This window comes from Anomalospiza imberbis, chromosome 1 (genome assembly GCF_031753505.1).
Source record: "Anomalospiza imberbis isolate Cuckoo-Finch-1a 21T00152 chromosome 1, ASM3175350v1, whole genome shotgun sequence".
In the NCBI taxonomy this organism is placed as follows: Eukaryota; Metazoa; Chordata; class Aves; order Passeriformes; family Viduidae; genus Anomalospiza; species Anomalospiza imberbis.
This window is the reverse complement of record NC_089681.1, coordinates 131,795,174-131,807,654: the sequence shown is the minus strand read 5'-3', so window position 1 is coordinate 131,807,654 and position 12,481 is coordinate 131,795,174. Positions and strand designations below refer to the sequence as shown.

Below are 12,481 nucleotides of genomic sequence, written 5' to 3'. Positions count from 1 at the left end.
ATGGTGGCCTGTAACTGCTGGTAATGGGGGCAGAATGGCTTTACTACAGCTCTATTTTACATACTCCTTGGCAGATATGTACAACTAAATTTTGTCTTTATTTTATTTTTTTCCAATACACAACAGGCCTCGTTTATCCTCCGAGCAAGGTAATTTAGTGTTCCATGCTGGCTCCAGCAAAAATATTGAATTTAGAACTGGACCACTGGGGAAAGTAAAAATTAATGAAGAAGACCTTGCAGAACTTTTTAGTCAGGTGATGTAGTTATTTTCCCTTAATATATTTTCATTTTCAGTTCTACATATTAATAGTTAAATTGTTTTCACCAGTGTTTGATATGTTTTGTGTTTTATTTTATATTATCTGTATCGGCATTCTAATATGAAAATAAGCTATTGCAGACTTGTAAAGTAATCATGTCATCACTAAAGATAATGAAAAGATTAAATTGTGTATGTAGTAGAGCTCTCTGTATTTAAGTGAACTTTATAATAGTAAAGTTATGCAAGGACTAAACTTTCCTAAGTTTTTGAAAAGTCAAAGTTTGTTTCACATTATCTCTATTGTTTAACTTTAGGTTAGAGAGAGTAGCACAGAGATTCAAGAACTTAAAAAAGCCAGTGGTGCCTTGCAGAATGTATCCCAGCAGATTACTCTGCTGACCTCCAAGGTGAGCCATACCTTCATGTTATCCTCCTCCAGCATTCCCACCTTTCCATTCCTCACACTGATTCATTTTAGTATTTCTGCACCCAGTTTAGGGAGCTGGAGCAGAATCCCTGTTTAATATCAGCCTGGAGTCTGTGTTTAATTTTGAAATACTTAGTAACTCTGTAGACAATGGAAATATTTCTGTAAATCCCCCCAAAATTTCCAGTTACTGTGATTCTTCTTTGTTCATTGTCATCATCTGTATTGACTAAATCCTCTAATATTTATGGATGAATTCTGGAAATAGACCATATATGTTTTCATAGTTGTTACACAGACATCCCATTCCATAGATGAAATGGGCTGTAGGGGTTTATAGTGGAAAGAAAAGATCAATGCAGTTTTGTCACTTCCCTGCTCCTGAAAGTTTTTTTTTCCATAAGAAAATTTTTAAATGATTGCCTGATTTTAATGTCTTTTGTTACAGTGTTTCCACAAGTTCCTTATAGGAAAATATTTTTATAGTGCAAGAGACCTTCCTTTAGGGAAATTGTGGTAATAGGTATCCATCACAATCTCTGATTCAGTGTCAGCTTGCTGTTTGTGGTTACAGCCCACTGAGATGTGGAGACCCTTATCTTGGCCTTCAGTGCTCTGTCCCACACCTCTGTCCTTGTCACACATTTAGGTCCTTGAGGACCCAAACAGTCCCACAGGAATATTCACGTTCTCTGTTTTCAGCACCTGAACACATCTTTGCAAGATTGAATCTTGCCTTGTGGATCCAAGCTGGGACATATTTAAGCTGTCATTTTCTGAACAGCCAAACCCACCAAAATCTCAGTCAATGGGGCCTCATTTGGATCTGACTGTCACCTGGTTTCACATACCAGCTATTCCCTTTTCTCAGAGGAAAATAATTTTGTGAGCTTACCAGTATCCAGCAAGTACCTCTGTGGTCATTCTTATACTAAGCACAATGTAATTCGCGTTTCTTTTGCAGATCCTGAGCCTCGATAACAAACTTCAAAGCTTACAGCTGGTAAGTAAATGGGAAGCAAACTAGAGATCAGAAAAGAAAATCTCATCTCCAAGTAAATAAAGTGAGGTTTCAATGATTAAACAGCTAAATGATTTCTTTCCTCTCCTGCATTCCTCAGGAAAACTTTTTTTGGTAATAGAAGGTTAAAAAAGCACCAAGATCTGTGGGGAAGGTGATATGCCTTCTTACAAAATATAAACTGTGTAGGAGACTGCATTTCTTAATGGAAAAACAGTTGTACATTCAAGAACAACAAGTAGATACCAAGGAGAAGTGAACTTTTCCTTCACTGGTCTGTCAAGATAAAGACCAGAAACTCAGACTGGATTTTTATTGTACTGGAACTAAGTTTCAGCTTACTGCTTACAAGCTCACTGCTTCTCCAGTGAGCTTGTGACAAGCCACACCTACACCGCCAGTAAAAACTGTTGTCAGATGAAATATCCATGGAATCAAAAAGACAAGATAACTTTCCATCTAGACTCCCAGTCTGCTGCTGAAGAACAGTCTCTATTAATATTTACTTTTCACAGGGCTTTTCTCATTCTAGTACTTGGCCATTCTGTGTATAAGCAATCACAGCATCATTATTTTGTACAGGGATAAGTGAAATAGCTCAAAAAATTTACAAATCAACTTAGCTGAAAAAAATGGAGGGGGAATTCAAGAAAGAATTGGAGGGGGGGGAAGAAAAAAGAAGGTTTGTCTTGAAAATTAATGCTAATGAAACACCATCTAACCAGAAATCTCTTTTTCTACTCTTTTCTGGCATTTTAGGACATCCAGAGGAGAGCCTGCAGTAGTAACCCCTGTAAGAACTCAGGGACCTGTGTAAACTCACTGGATGGTTTCTTTTGCCTCTGTCCCAGCAACTGGCAGGTGAGTCTTTAGTCTCCTCGACTACAGAATGTGCATTTCAACTGTAAGACTGCATCTAGCTTGGAGTGATTGCCACAAAGCACAGCATTTCGGGCTGCTCAGGGTAGAGTGAGATCAGCAGAGAAGCAGAGCAGCAGTATCACTCATTGGCTGGAGAGCTACATGTTTGCTTCTCAAAAATATCAATATATGTGTGTAAAAAAAAGAAGCCCAAAGCATTGGGCCAAACCCTGCACTGTTACATGCAGGCAGTGGCCCATGAAGTCAGTAATTCTTGGCAGTTCCCACAGCAGAGAATTAGTCTGGCTTTTGCTGAGCGCTGAACTGAACTGCGTGCTTTGCTGTTGACCTTACTCAAGGAGAGAGAGAGAATGGGGGAAGGGATGGATAGTTATTCAGTCCTAAACAAGTAAGACAAACTGGAGGTGTAAATAATCAGTGCCATTCTGAATATTTTAAATCCAGAGACTTTACTAGCAAATGCTTTAATGGTGCTATTATGTGCACCAGAGATGGAAATTACGTATCTTCTTCTCAAAGGATTTCAACTTAAAATTTATCCCAGCAAGATTTGGGTCAAAATTTATGAAGTTTCCTGATAGAAACAGTTTATAAGAAAATTTTCTGAGTATTTTTCTAGTTGGAAAGAGAGGGGTTGATAAAAATGCACCGTTCATATGTTTTCTACATCTGAGATATTTTATCCGCTTCTGACTGATAGCAAGGGTCACAGAAACACAGCTGAAAAATAAAGTTTTGTTATTGTGTTTCATAAGAGAATCTGTGTTGATAACAGCCCATGGTTTGTATATCTTTGAAAACTATATTAAACATTGTGTGCATGGTTTGCTTCATTTCTCAGTTATTTGGAAAATAAACTGGTTTTCCATTTCATCTTAGGGCCCCCTGTGCTCAGTGGATGTTAATGAATGCCAGATTTTTGCTGGAACAGCACTAGGCTGCCAGAATGGAGCCACTTGTGTGAACACACCAGGCAGCTACAGGTAACTTCTCAAAACTAGACACAAATATCCCATGTAGAATACTCTGCTATTTTTGTACCCCATATCATGCCTGCAGCACAAGTCCTAGAATTAAGTATGTTTAATATCGGTGTACTATAAGCCCTTACAGTCTGGGAACAAATAAAATCCTTACTGCACTGTACACTGAGCCCACTGCAGACACAGAAGGGCTTCCAAAGCCATTGCCTGCTTTGACACAAGAGGAGCAGCAGGAGCCAGATCCATCACACAGCCATGCTGGGGGAGAAGGCTGCAAACTGAGGACTGCCTCCAGTGACCCAGCCCCCTGTTGTAGGTGCAGCTGCTTTAATGGAAGTTTCCTGCTCCATGGGGTGTAGCTGGAGCAGTGAGAGGCTCCTGCTGGGCTGTAACCAGCACTCACACACGAGCCCACAGAGCACAGCCACGTTACCATCCCTCTGCTATCACCTACCCCTTGACCCCTTGAGATCAAAGGGAGATGAAAGATGAGATGAAGGAGGTGATCACCCTTGGTCACTGCCATTCCCAGCACACTCATTTGGTCAGAGCAAGGTGCTAATATCAAGATCATGGGTTCAATCCCCATGCAGGTCCTTCACTAAGGCTTGGATTTGATGGTCCTGATGGGTCCCTTCCGACACAGAATATTCTGTGAAATCAGAAACAATTCTGTGAAATGCCTTCATCCCCTCCAAAAACACAGGCCCTGCTGACACAGCAGCCAAGCAAGGAATGCACAGTGCTGCCACGCAGAAAGGGAGGAGAAGTGCAGTCTGCAAGGGGTGCCTGGGCTGCCTGTGTGCTGGGCCCCACACACATGAGGCCTCTGGAGCATATTCTTCTCTGGCTGCTCTTGCTTACAAGGCAAGCCAGCCTGAACATTTTGTGTCTCATTCTCCAAAATGTCAAATAATCTGCTAATTAAATAACTTTCCCATATAATACAAAGCTACCTCTGTGCAATGGGAACAAGGACGCTGGAGAGCCTGCTACAGCTTTCTGCAAAGTATTTTGTGTCCTGCCTCAGCATAGAAATCTTAGCCCCCTCAAATATTTGCTTGATGTAACACTGGCTTATAGTGCTTTGTCAGTTCTTGGAAGAACCTCAAACAAAGGAAGTTCTCCTGTAGTGCTCCTCATGCTTCAGCATTAACACAGAGTCTGCTGAGGTGTCACTGGTGTGTGATACTTCCTCTAAGCTTTAATTTGATTTTAAAGGATGTTTCTAGCTGGTCTGCAACAGATATTTGTCGAGGAAACAACACACAAAAGAATTTGCCTTTATTTGTTTCTTATTGTGCTCAGAGAGGTACAGGTGTGTGACTAAATTAAGGGTTAAGGTCTGCTGTTCTCACAAGTGTTGTCATTGTGTTAATACAGTCGTGATTCCCCAGATTCTTCTCTGGTGTACTGCTTGCCCTCCTTGGTACTTGCTGAATCAATGCTTCATGAAATGAACTAAGACCTCTTCATAAGTCATTGAAACCCTCATATTACTGTTTTGCGTCACACACTCGGGATTATTACACAGTCCCCTTCCCAAGTCCATTGTACTATCTTTAGTCACCCGTCACATATTGTCTTACTTATTTCTGAGTGCTCCCCAAATGCATCCCAAGGCAGAGCATGACCTCTCTTTTCAGCAACTGTGAGGACATTGCTGCTAAGCTTTCTGGGGCTCAACAACCCAGGTCACCACACGAATGCTCTGGCATAGTTATCTACACCATTGTGGACTGCAGGGAAAGATAAAGGGTAATATCTGACTTTCCATAGCCTGCAGAGATAATACCGGGTGATTGGAAGTACTGGATTGGGCACTATAAAATGGAACATAATGCAGTCTTCACCCCTTGTTCATATTCTTTATCTGCATGGTTTTCCTGCAACTCAAGAAAGCTGAAATATGAGGGAAAAGAGCAGGTATCCAGAAACACCTTCCTCAGTCAGAATCTCAAGGGAACATTGTATCAGTTGGACGAAGGGCTGTGAAAGTCCCCAAGTCTGTCAGACTTCTGTGTCACAACCAAAATAACAGGGGCCTCATCACAACATGCCATGAGTCATGTGAGGGAACCACAGTGGTGCCAAGTAGCAGTGCATCACAATTTGGCCTTACAGTGTGACCTACTTCTGGAAGCTCTTCCCTGAGAAACTTCAGATGGGTTTAGCAGATTAGTCTTTGCCAGAGTAGACAGGAGACAGTGCCATTGTTCTCCTCCTTTGGAGACGGTCAGATTGCCTTGTTGTGTCCTTGGAAAGTTGAACATGAAGCTCTGGATGTACTTTAGACATATAAAAGTCATCTGGTTCCCTGACCTGTTGCCTCTGTGCTTGCCCAGGCTGAGCTGCTGAACTGATGGGAAGGTGCTGTTCTGCTTGCTGTCTCTTACAATAATGAACACGTTGTCTTGCACTGCAGACTGCAGTTAAGCATTAAGCTGTTGTGGGTTTTTGAAGCCTAAGTTCATGTGGGTTGCTTGTCCTGGGTGTACTCTTCAGTTACCTGCAATTGGCTTATCAAACTGCTATTTCAGCTGAGCATGTGACATGGTGGAAGGGAATCAGCAGCTTATTTTATATAAATTGCTTCAAGGTCCAGGTCAGCTGCATTAGAATACCCTGATTCCAATTCTGCAGAGAAATGCTTTTACAAAGCACTTTTCATTAGGCAGCTTAAAAGCAATACAAGAAGGGTGTGTACCTTCCATATGTCTCTGCAAGCTGCAGACATTGAGAATGAAACTTGAATCCAAATAAGAGTCTCACAGTCATTTTATTGAGAAGCTAGTGATCTAATAGGGGGTTTTCTGTACATTTATATCCCTTTCAGTTGTATTTCAGAGCCTCACATTTTGTCTATGTGGAAATAAAGAGCCAGAGAAAAGGGAAACATTATCTGATGGCTTAGAAGTTCCCAGTTTCAGTTCCGCCACATATGTAGAGTACTGTAACTAAGCTCTGCCCTATAAAGAACAATGTGATGCATGTGACAGCTTTCAAACCAGATCCTCCCAGTAGAATGCCTTCTTTCAATCCACTGCTTTGTTCTTCCCACCCCACCAACCCCAAATGCCACCTCTTGCCCACCACACATCCCTAAAAGCTGAGGTGCTGCTGAGACAGCAGCTGCCCATTGTTGTGGTATGGGGGTGAAAGTACCCCACTCTGTAGGACAGGCCAGACATGGCATTTCTGCATATTGCTAGAGGTGGGATTTTAGGCACCTGGCATCATACGATGGTCATAACTGAAAAAGGAAGTTTGGGTGCTCTTTGACTGAAGTGGGGTTTCCATGCTCATTTTCTATTTAAGTCTTATGTTAGACTTTTCTTTTTTTTCTGGATTTTTGCTTATGAATGTAACAAAAGGCTGTAGATTCTTCCATAGGGCCATACAGCGATGAATGTACACAAGTCTCAAATTATTCTTCAGTCTCTGCTGAACAGGAGATTTGCCTCTCTGCATGATTATTAGCAGGATTGTCAATATAGGTAAATAGATGTATTTTCTAAGGAACACCCCATAAAGTGGAGAATGGCAATGAATAATCTTTAACAGTGGTAGAAAGACAAAATTTTGATTTTTCTTTCCACTTTCACTATTAGCTGCTCCTGTACTCCAGAAACCTATGGGCGTCACTGTGCCTTGAAGTTTGATGACTGCCAGGAAGGATCTGAGAGGCTCTGTGGGCATGGCCTCTGCGTAGATGAAGAAAGGGACCAGCCCAACAGGGTAAGGAACAATGTATAAACCTCAGCATACAGCACAGCATAAATAGGCAGCAAATACTGCTGAGCGTGGCAAAGCTGCATAGCAGGAACTGCTGCTGAAAACAAGAAAGGCCACTATACAACATAACAGCCTCTCTGTTGTACCAAGGGTGGCTGCAAAAATCAGAAATGTCTTATGTCTTGTTAGAGGTACTTGTCACAGTATTAGATCTACTGCTACATCCATAGGGAGTTTGGGAATATTTTTTTATAAGTTGAAGTCTTATTTGGAATATAATACTCTTAGTGTTTATTATTTTGGGAGTTCTAAGTTACTAGAATATTTTACTGCTTAAATGACTAAGAAGGACAAACATCACAATTCTTATTTTTCCTGGGAAAAGTGGTACATTAGTGGCACATTAGTGCCAGGGGCCTGGAAGCTGCCAGGGCTGCATGGTGACTGTGTGGCTGATGCTCACCTGTGGTGCTCCTCAGTGTCAGTTGGATGTGGGGTCTGACTCCAGGCCCAATCTTTCCAAGCATCTGCACTGGATAGATGCTAGCACACACTTGAGTGCTCTTCTGGAGCAAGCCAGCTCGTTCCATTTGGGCGAGAATCTGGGTACAGGGTGTTCACTCCAAAGGGACAGATGGACCATGCCAGCTTTGGCTCTTTCCACTCAGAGCAGCCCTCCAAAACCACTCAGCCAAGCTTGTGCTCCTTAATACTCCTGAATGCCCATGCACCATTCCAGTCACAGCACATATTTTTTGTGCTTTGCTATAAAATAATTTCTTTGCTTAATTTTTAGAAGTTTCAAAACTCATCACTTATTTTCTGCCCACTTTCTGTTGAGAAAGCTTTTCAAAAGGGTTCAGTCTTGGCTTAACAGTGTCTGCTCCTGTGACAATCAACAATAAAGCTCCAATTAACTTTAATTGGACCAAAGCTAGATAAATGCTGAAATTTGACCATTAGTAAAGTTTACTAGAGAGAAAAATATTTTCCTGAACGAAAACATGTATTTGCATTTTAATGTCAGTGCTGCACACTGCATAGACTACTGAATAATTTGATTAAAAGAAAACAGCCAGGATGATTTCAAGTTGCTTACAATGATCTCTTTGCCCCAGCTAAAAAGCAAGTTGATGACTTTTAATTATGTTTACGTACAGCTCATAATTGATCTTATTTTCTCTGGGAGCTTTGGGGTAAATTACAGATTTCTTTTATGAATCTAATGAATGAGCCTGAGTTGCTTCCATAATCTGAAAAAGTAAATTCAGAGGAAGAAATAGACTGAGAAAACTACTGAAACAACTTACAAAACAAAACATACAAGCCATGTAATGCTCTGAAAGCTTTCTTGCTATAGTTTGAAAGTCATTTAATGAAACTAACTCCTCCTGCTTTTTTTTTTTTTGACTACTGCAAATGCCTTAAACATGCAATGTGATGTTTTCTGTGGCAGCCCAAGTACCACTGTATCTGTGACGCTGGCTGGATGTCCCCTCCTGGCAGCCCTGCCTGCAGCACTGATATAGATGAATGCAGCCTCCCTAATCCTCCGTGTTCACAGGATCCACTTGTGCAGTGCTACAACACTCTAGGCTCCTACAGATGTGGTTCCTGCCCCACAGGTATCTCGTCCTTCCATGCTCTCAGGTTGGATGGGGTGGCACAGGTATTACTGCCCGTGTATCATAAGCACAGACACGGGATGCAGTTGAGCGTAACTCCATGAAATGCTTTGGTCTGTGTTCTAGGGAATAAATGCAGCTTGTGTTTTATATAGGTAACACAGGCAGTGGAGTCCAATGCATGATTTATCGCATCCTATAATGAGCATCTAAATAAGTCTCATGTCCACAGGTACTTTCACGTCCATCATCACGTCCTGTCACCTTCACATAATACATCTGCAGTACTTTCATATCTGTATGTTTCCTGTCCTAAGGCAATATAAAAATCTGATTGTTCCCTCAGACCATATAACCTATGACTACTTTTCCTGAGCTGGGCAGGTGGTGTCTATAGGAGACGTTTCTAAAATGTTTAACTGAAGTTGCAGTAAAGCTTTGCTGCAAAATGTACATACATGCACTAGACCAGACCAGAACTGCATCCTCTTTAGGTAAAAGTGTGTTTGAATCTGAAATATCCAGAATACAGTTAAAATAAAACATTCTTGTACTCACATCTCCACCTTGTTGTGTTTGAAACCTAATTTTCAGACCAGTATTAATTTTAATCAGCTATGAGAGAGACAGGTCCACTCTTGTGTTAATGAAGTGCAATTCAGTTGTACTCTATGAAAAGATTTGGTCAAAGAAACCAAAAAGGCCAGGCATTTTCTTTCTGATGTCTTTTCTGTGCTGCTTTTTAGGCTGGCAAGGAAATGGCTACACTTGTCAAGACATTGATGAATGTGCAAGTAATAATGGAGGCTGCTCAACTGTACCGATGGTCCAATGTATCAACACCGTTGGATCATTCCGCTGTGGGCTCTGTCCACCAGGTAAAATGGATTTCTTGTTGATAATACTATGGAAGGTCTTAAAAGATGAAGATTCAACACATACCAGCCTGTTTTGGTGTAGATTTAAGAAGATGAAAATCTGTTTTATAGAAATATCGCTTACACAATACTGTAATACAGAATGCAGAGTCCAAGTATATGCAAACTGCTTCAGCTACTAATGAGCATTGCATAGAGAATGCCTCCAAAGAGGATCCTCTGAAATGGGTTTCTCTTGTACTAGGTAGCTGTTTTCAGTGTTATAGCCTTGATTTGGTGAAGTACTTCCTTTACAAGATCATTAATGCAAAACAAGGATTGCATAATTATGGTAGTAATTTCATTGTCTGTATTAATTGAAGGAGTGTCCTGTGTGCCATAAATTACAGACTGTATTGTCTGCAGTAAAAAAAAAGCCTTGATAATTGTCATGCTCTGAATGCTGTCTGAGGAGGCAGTGTTTCCACTGCAGTACAGCTCAAGTGAAAGTTGCAAAAACTTTATAATTTTTGCTTTATGATTTAAAATGCTCTCTGAAATGTATGGGATCAATACTAGAAATATAGCAGGAAAAAGTCTTCCCAATTGACTTTTTGATTGCTATTTAAATGGCAGTAGACTGCAGGTAAGGAAGACTCCCAGTTACTAAGTGCTGAAGGGATGTCACCATGCTGGAAATGTGGCCTCAGACTCTGGTCTGGCCATAAGGAGATGTGCTGCAGGGCTTAGGTCCTCCTGAACGTCCTGAGAGGATCTGGGTGTTGTATTTGAGGTCCAAGGGCTGCTCTGGTGTGCAGGAGGAAAAAATCTAGATGTGGTTAGGGCTGACTGGGTGCAGATGTGTAGGGAGGGCAAGACATGGTTTGTTACAGACTAACTGAAATTTACCTCTAAACAGGTTATGAGGGAGATGGACAAACATGTACCCAGGTTGATATCTGCTCAATAAATAATGGAGGGTGCCATCCTTTGGCTACTTGTACCTCAGCTCCAGGTATGATGCTTTCTTAAAGACTGTAAGGTAATACCAGTGTGAATCTCAAGGACGGCCTGGTTAGGATAAATCCACTTTATCCTGGTTAGGATAAATCCATAGCAACATATCTAGATTGCAGCCCCTTTGCCATAGTCAGTTTTGCCTCACACAAAGGATTTTACAGTCAGGTTAGCTAAAGCCAGCAGACTTTTTCACAAACACTGACAGAAGTAGATTTAGGCTCCACCAAAAAGACTTTATACTAAAACTGTGGAGCTGTTCACCATTTCTCTTTGATGCAGTTTTCCAATTGTACAGCTGCTTTTAATAGTCCCCTTCCCATAAATACCTTTCAACTACCCCACCACTTCCCATGAAGGTGACCTTGGACTCTCTGCCCATAACAAAACCAACACTAAGGCTCTTTCCATGTTTAAACTGGGCACTGACCAGGGTAAATGTCAAAAGATCAAGTAACTTATATTAAGATTCTCTTTCAAAATGTCAAGGACATTTACAGACATTGGTATTGTCATTGTAACAGAATTATGTTCTGCGTCTTATCTCCCAAGGGCCCATGGCATTTTGTTCCTGCACATCTGGCTTCACTGGAAGTGGATATGGGCCCAACGGGTGCTCACCTCTCAGTGATATCTGTCAGCTGCAAAACCCTTGTGCAAATGGGCAGTGCTTGGTAAGTGCTGGGCTCCTCACATGTAATGACAACACTGTGTAGCTATAACCAGCCAGGGAGACTTGGTGAGACTGAAGGCTGAGTGCAGACACGCCACTGGGAATGAGGCAAAGTCAGTGCGGATTGCAAGATCAAAGGATATACCTGAAGAAAGCAAAGTGAGTTTCAGGGCACACAAACCATTTCTTTGTGTGTGAAGTAGAGGTAGCAATCTTGGCACTAATGGCCTGAGAAATGTATTTGGTAGCCCATGCTAGCCAATGGAATGCTAGTGCTGATGGGACAGGAGTGTTCTTGGTGGCAAAGGAAAGTAATTTACCACCTTGGATCATGGAGGAATTACCCATGATAACAGAACCAGTACCTCTGCTGACCTTCAGACTGTTAATAACTAGCAGAGTTAGTTATGAGTTCCTAGTGTGATCTTGTGAGAGCACTCCTGGAGTCTCAGGCTGTTTATATGAATGTGGAAATGATGTTTCAAAGGAATTGGTTTTACTGATGGTAACCAAGTCATTTGGACCTAAACTGATTGGTGGTATGAATTCATTCTCATGCACAATCAACCTTTAGTTTGTCCTCATGGGCCCTGTGAAGGTTTTTTTGGCTGTGCCCTGGAAAGTCTGTGCTGCAGAGCTGGGGATTTTGTTGTGGAGGATATTTATGATGGTGATTTTTCTGAATATTCACAAATGCTAAATTTTTTGTTCTGGTAGAGTCTCTTCCCATTTATCCCCATTAGGCTGCAGATATCCTCCTTTTGGTTGTCCCTGGAGGAACAGAGAAAATGAGACATAAGATATGGATTTGGCAGTGTTAGGTTAACAGCTGGATTTGATGATCTTATGGGTCTTTTCCAAGCTGAATGTTTCTATGATTCTGTGGTGTATTATCTCTTGCTTTTTCCATTTTCTGTGTGAAATGTGATGGTCCTCTCACTTACACCCCACTCCTTCTCAGAATTCCTTGCTCTCTATTCTATAGGTATCTACTGTG

The 12,481-nt window shown here is 41.4% G+C and overlaps 1 protein-coding gene across 2 annotated transcripts in view; it reads left to right on the top strand.

The window, feature by feature from the left end:
• Positions 1–12,481, top strand: part of CUBN (cubilin) — a 142,671-nt gene that overhangs the window by 259 nt on the left and 129,931 nt on the right. For both annotated transcript variants that reach the window (XM_068212150.1, XM_068212159.1), the window contains exons 2-11: positions 127–256; positions 579–671; positions 1,656–1,694; positions 2,472–2,573; positions 3,474–3,577; positions 7,189–7,315; positions 8,769–8,937; positions 9,684–9,815; positions 10,714–10,809; positions 11,364–11,485. In XM_068212150.1, coding sequence (XP_068068251.1) covers positions 127–256; positions 579–671; positions 1,656–1,694; positions 2,472–2,573; positions 3,474–3,577; positions 7,189–7,315; positions 8,769–8,937; positions 9,684–9,815; positions 10,714–10,809; positions 11,364–11,485 — 1,114 coding nt within the window. The remainder of the gene's footprint in view (positions 1–126; positions 257–578; positions 672–1,655; positions 1,695–2,471; positions 2,574–3,473; positions 3,578–7,188; positions 7,316–8,768; positions 8,938–9,683; positions 9,816–10,713; positions 10,810–11,363; positions 11,486–12,481) is intronic.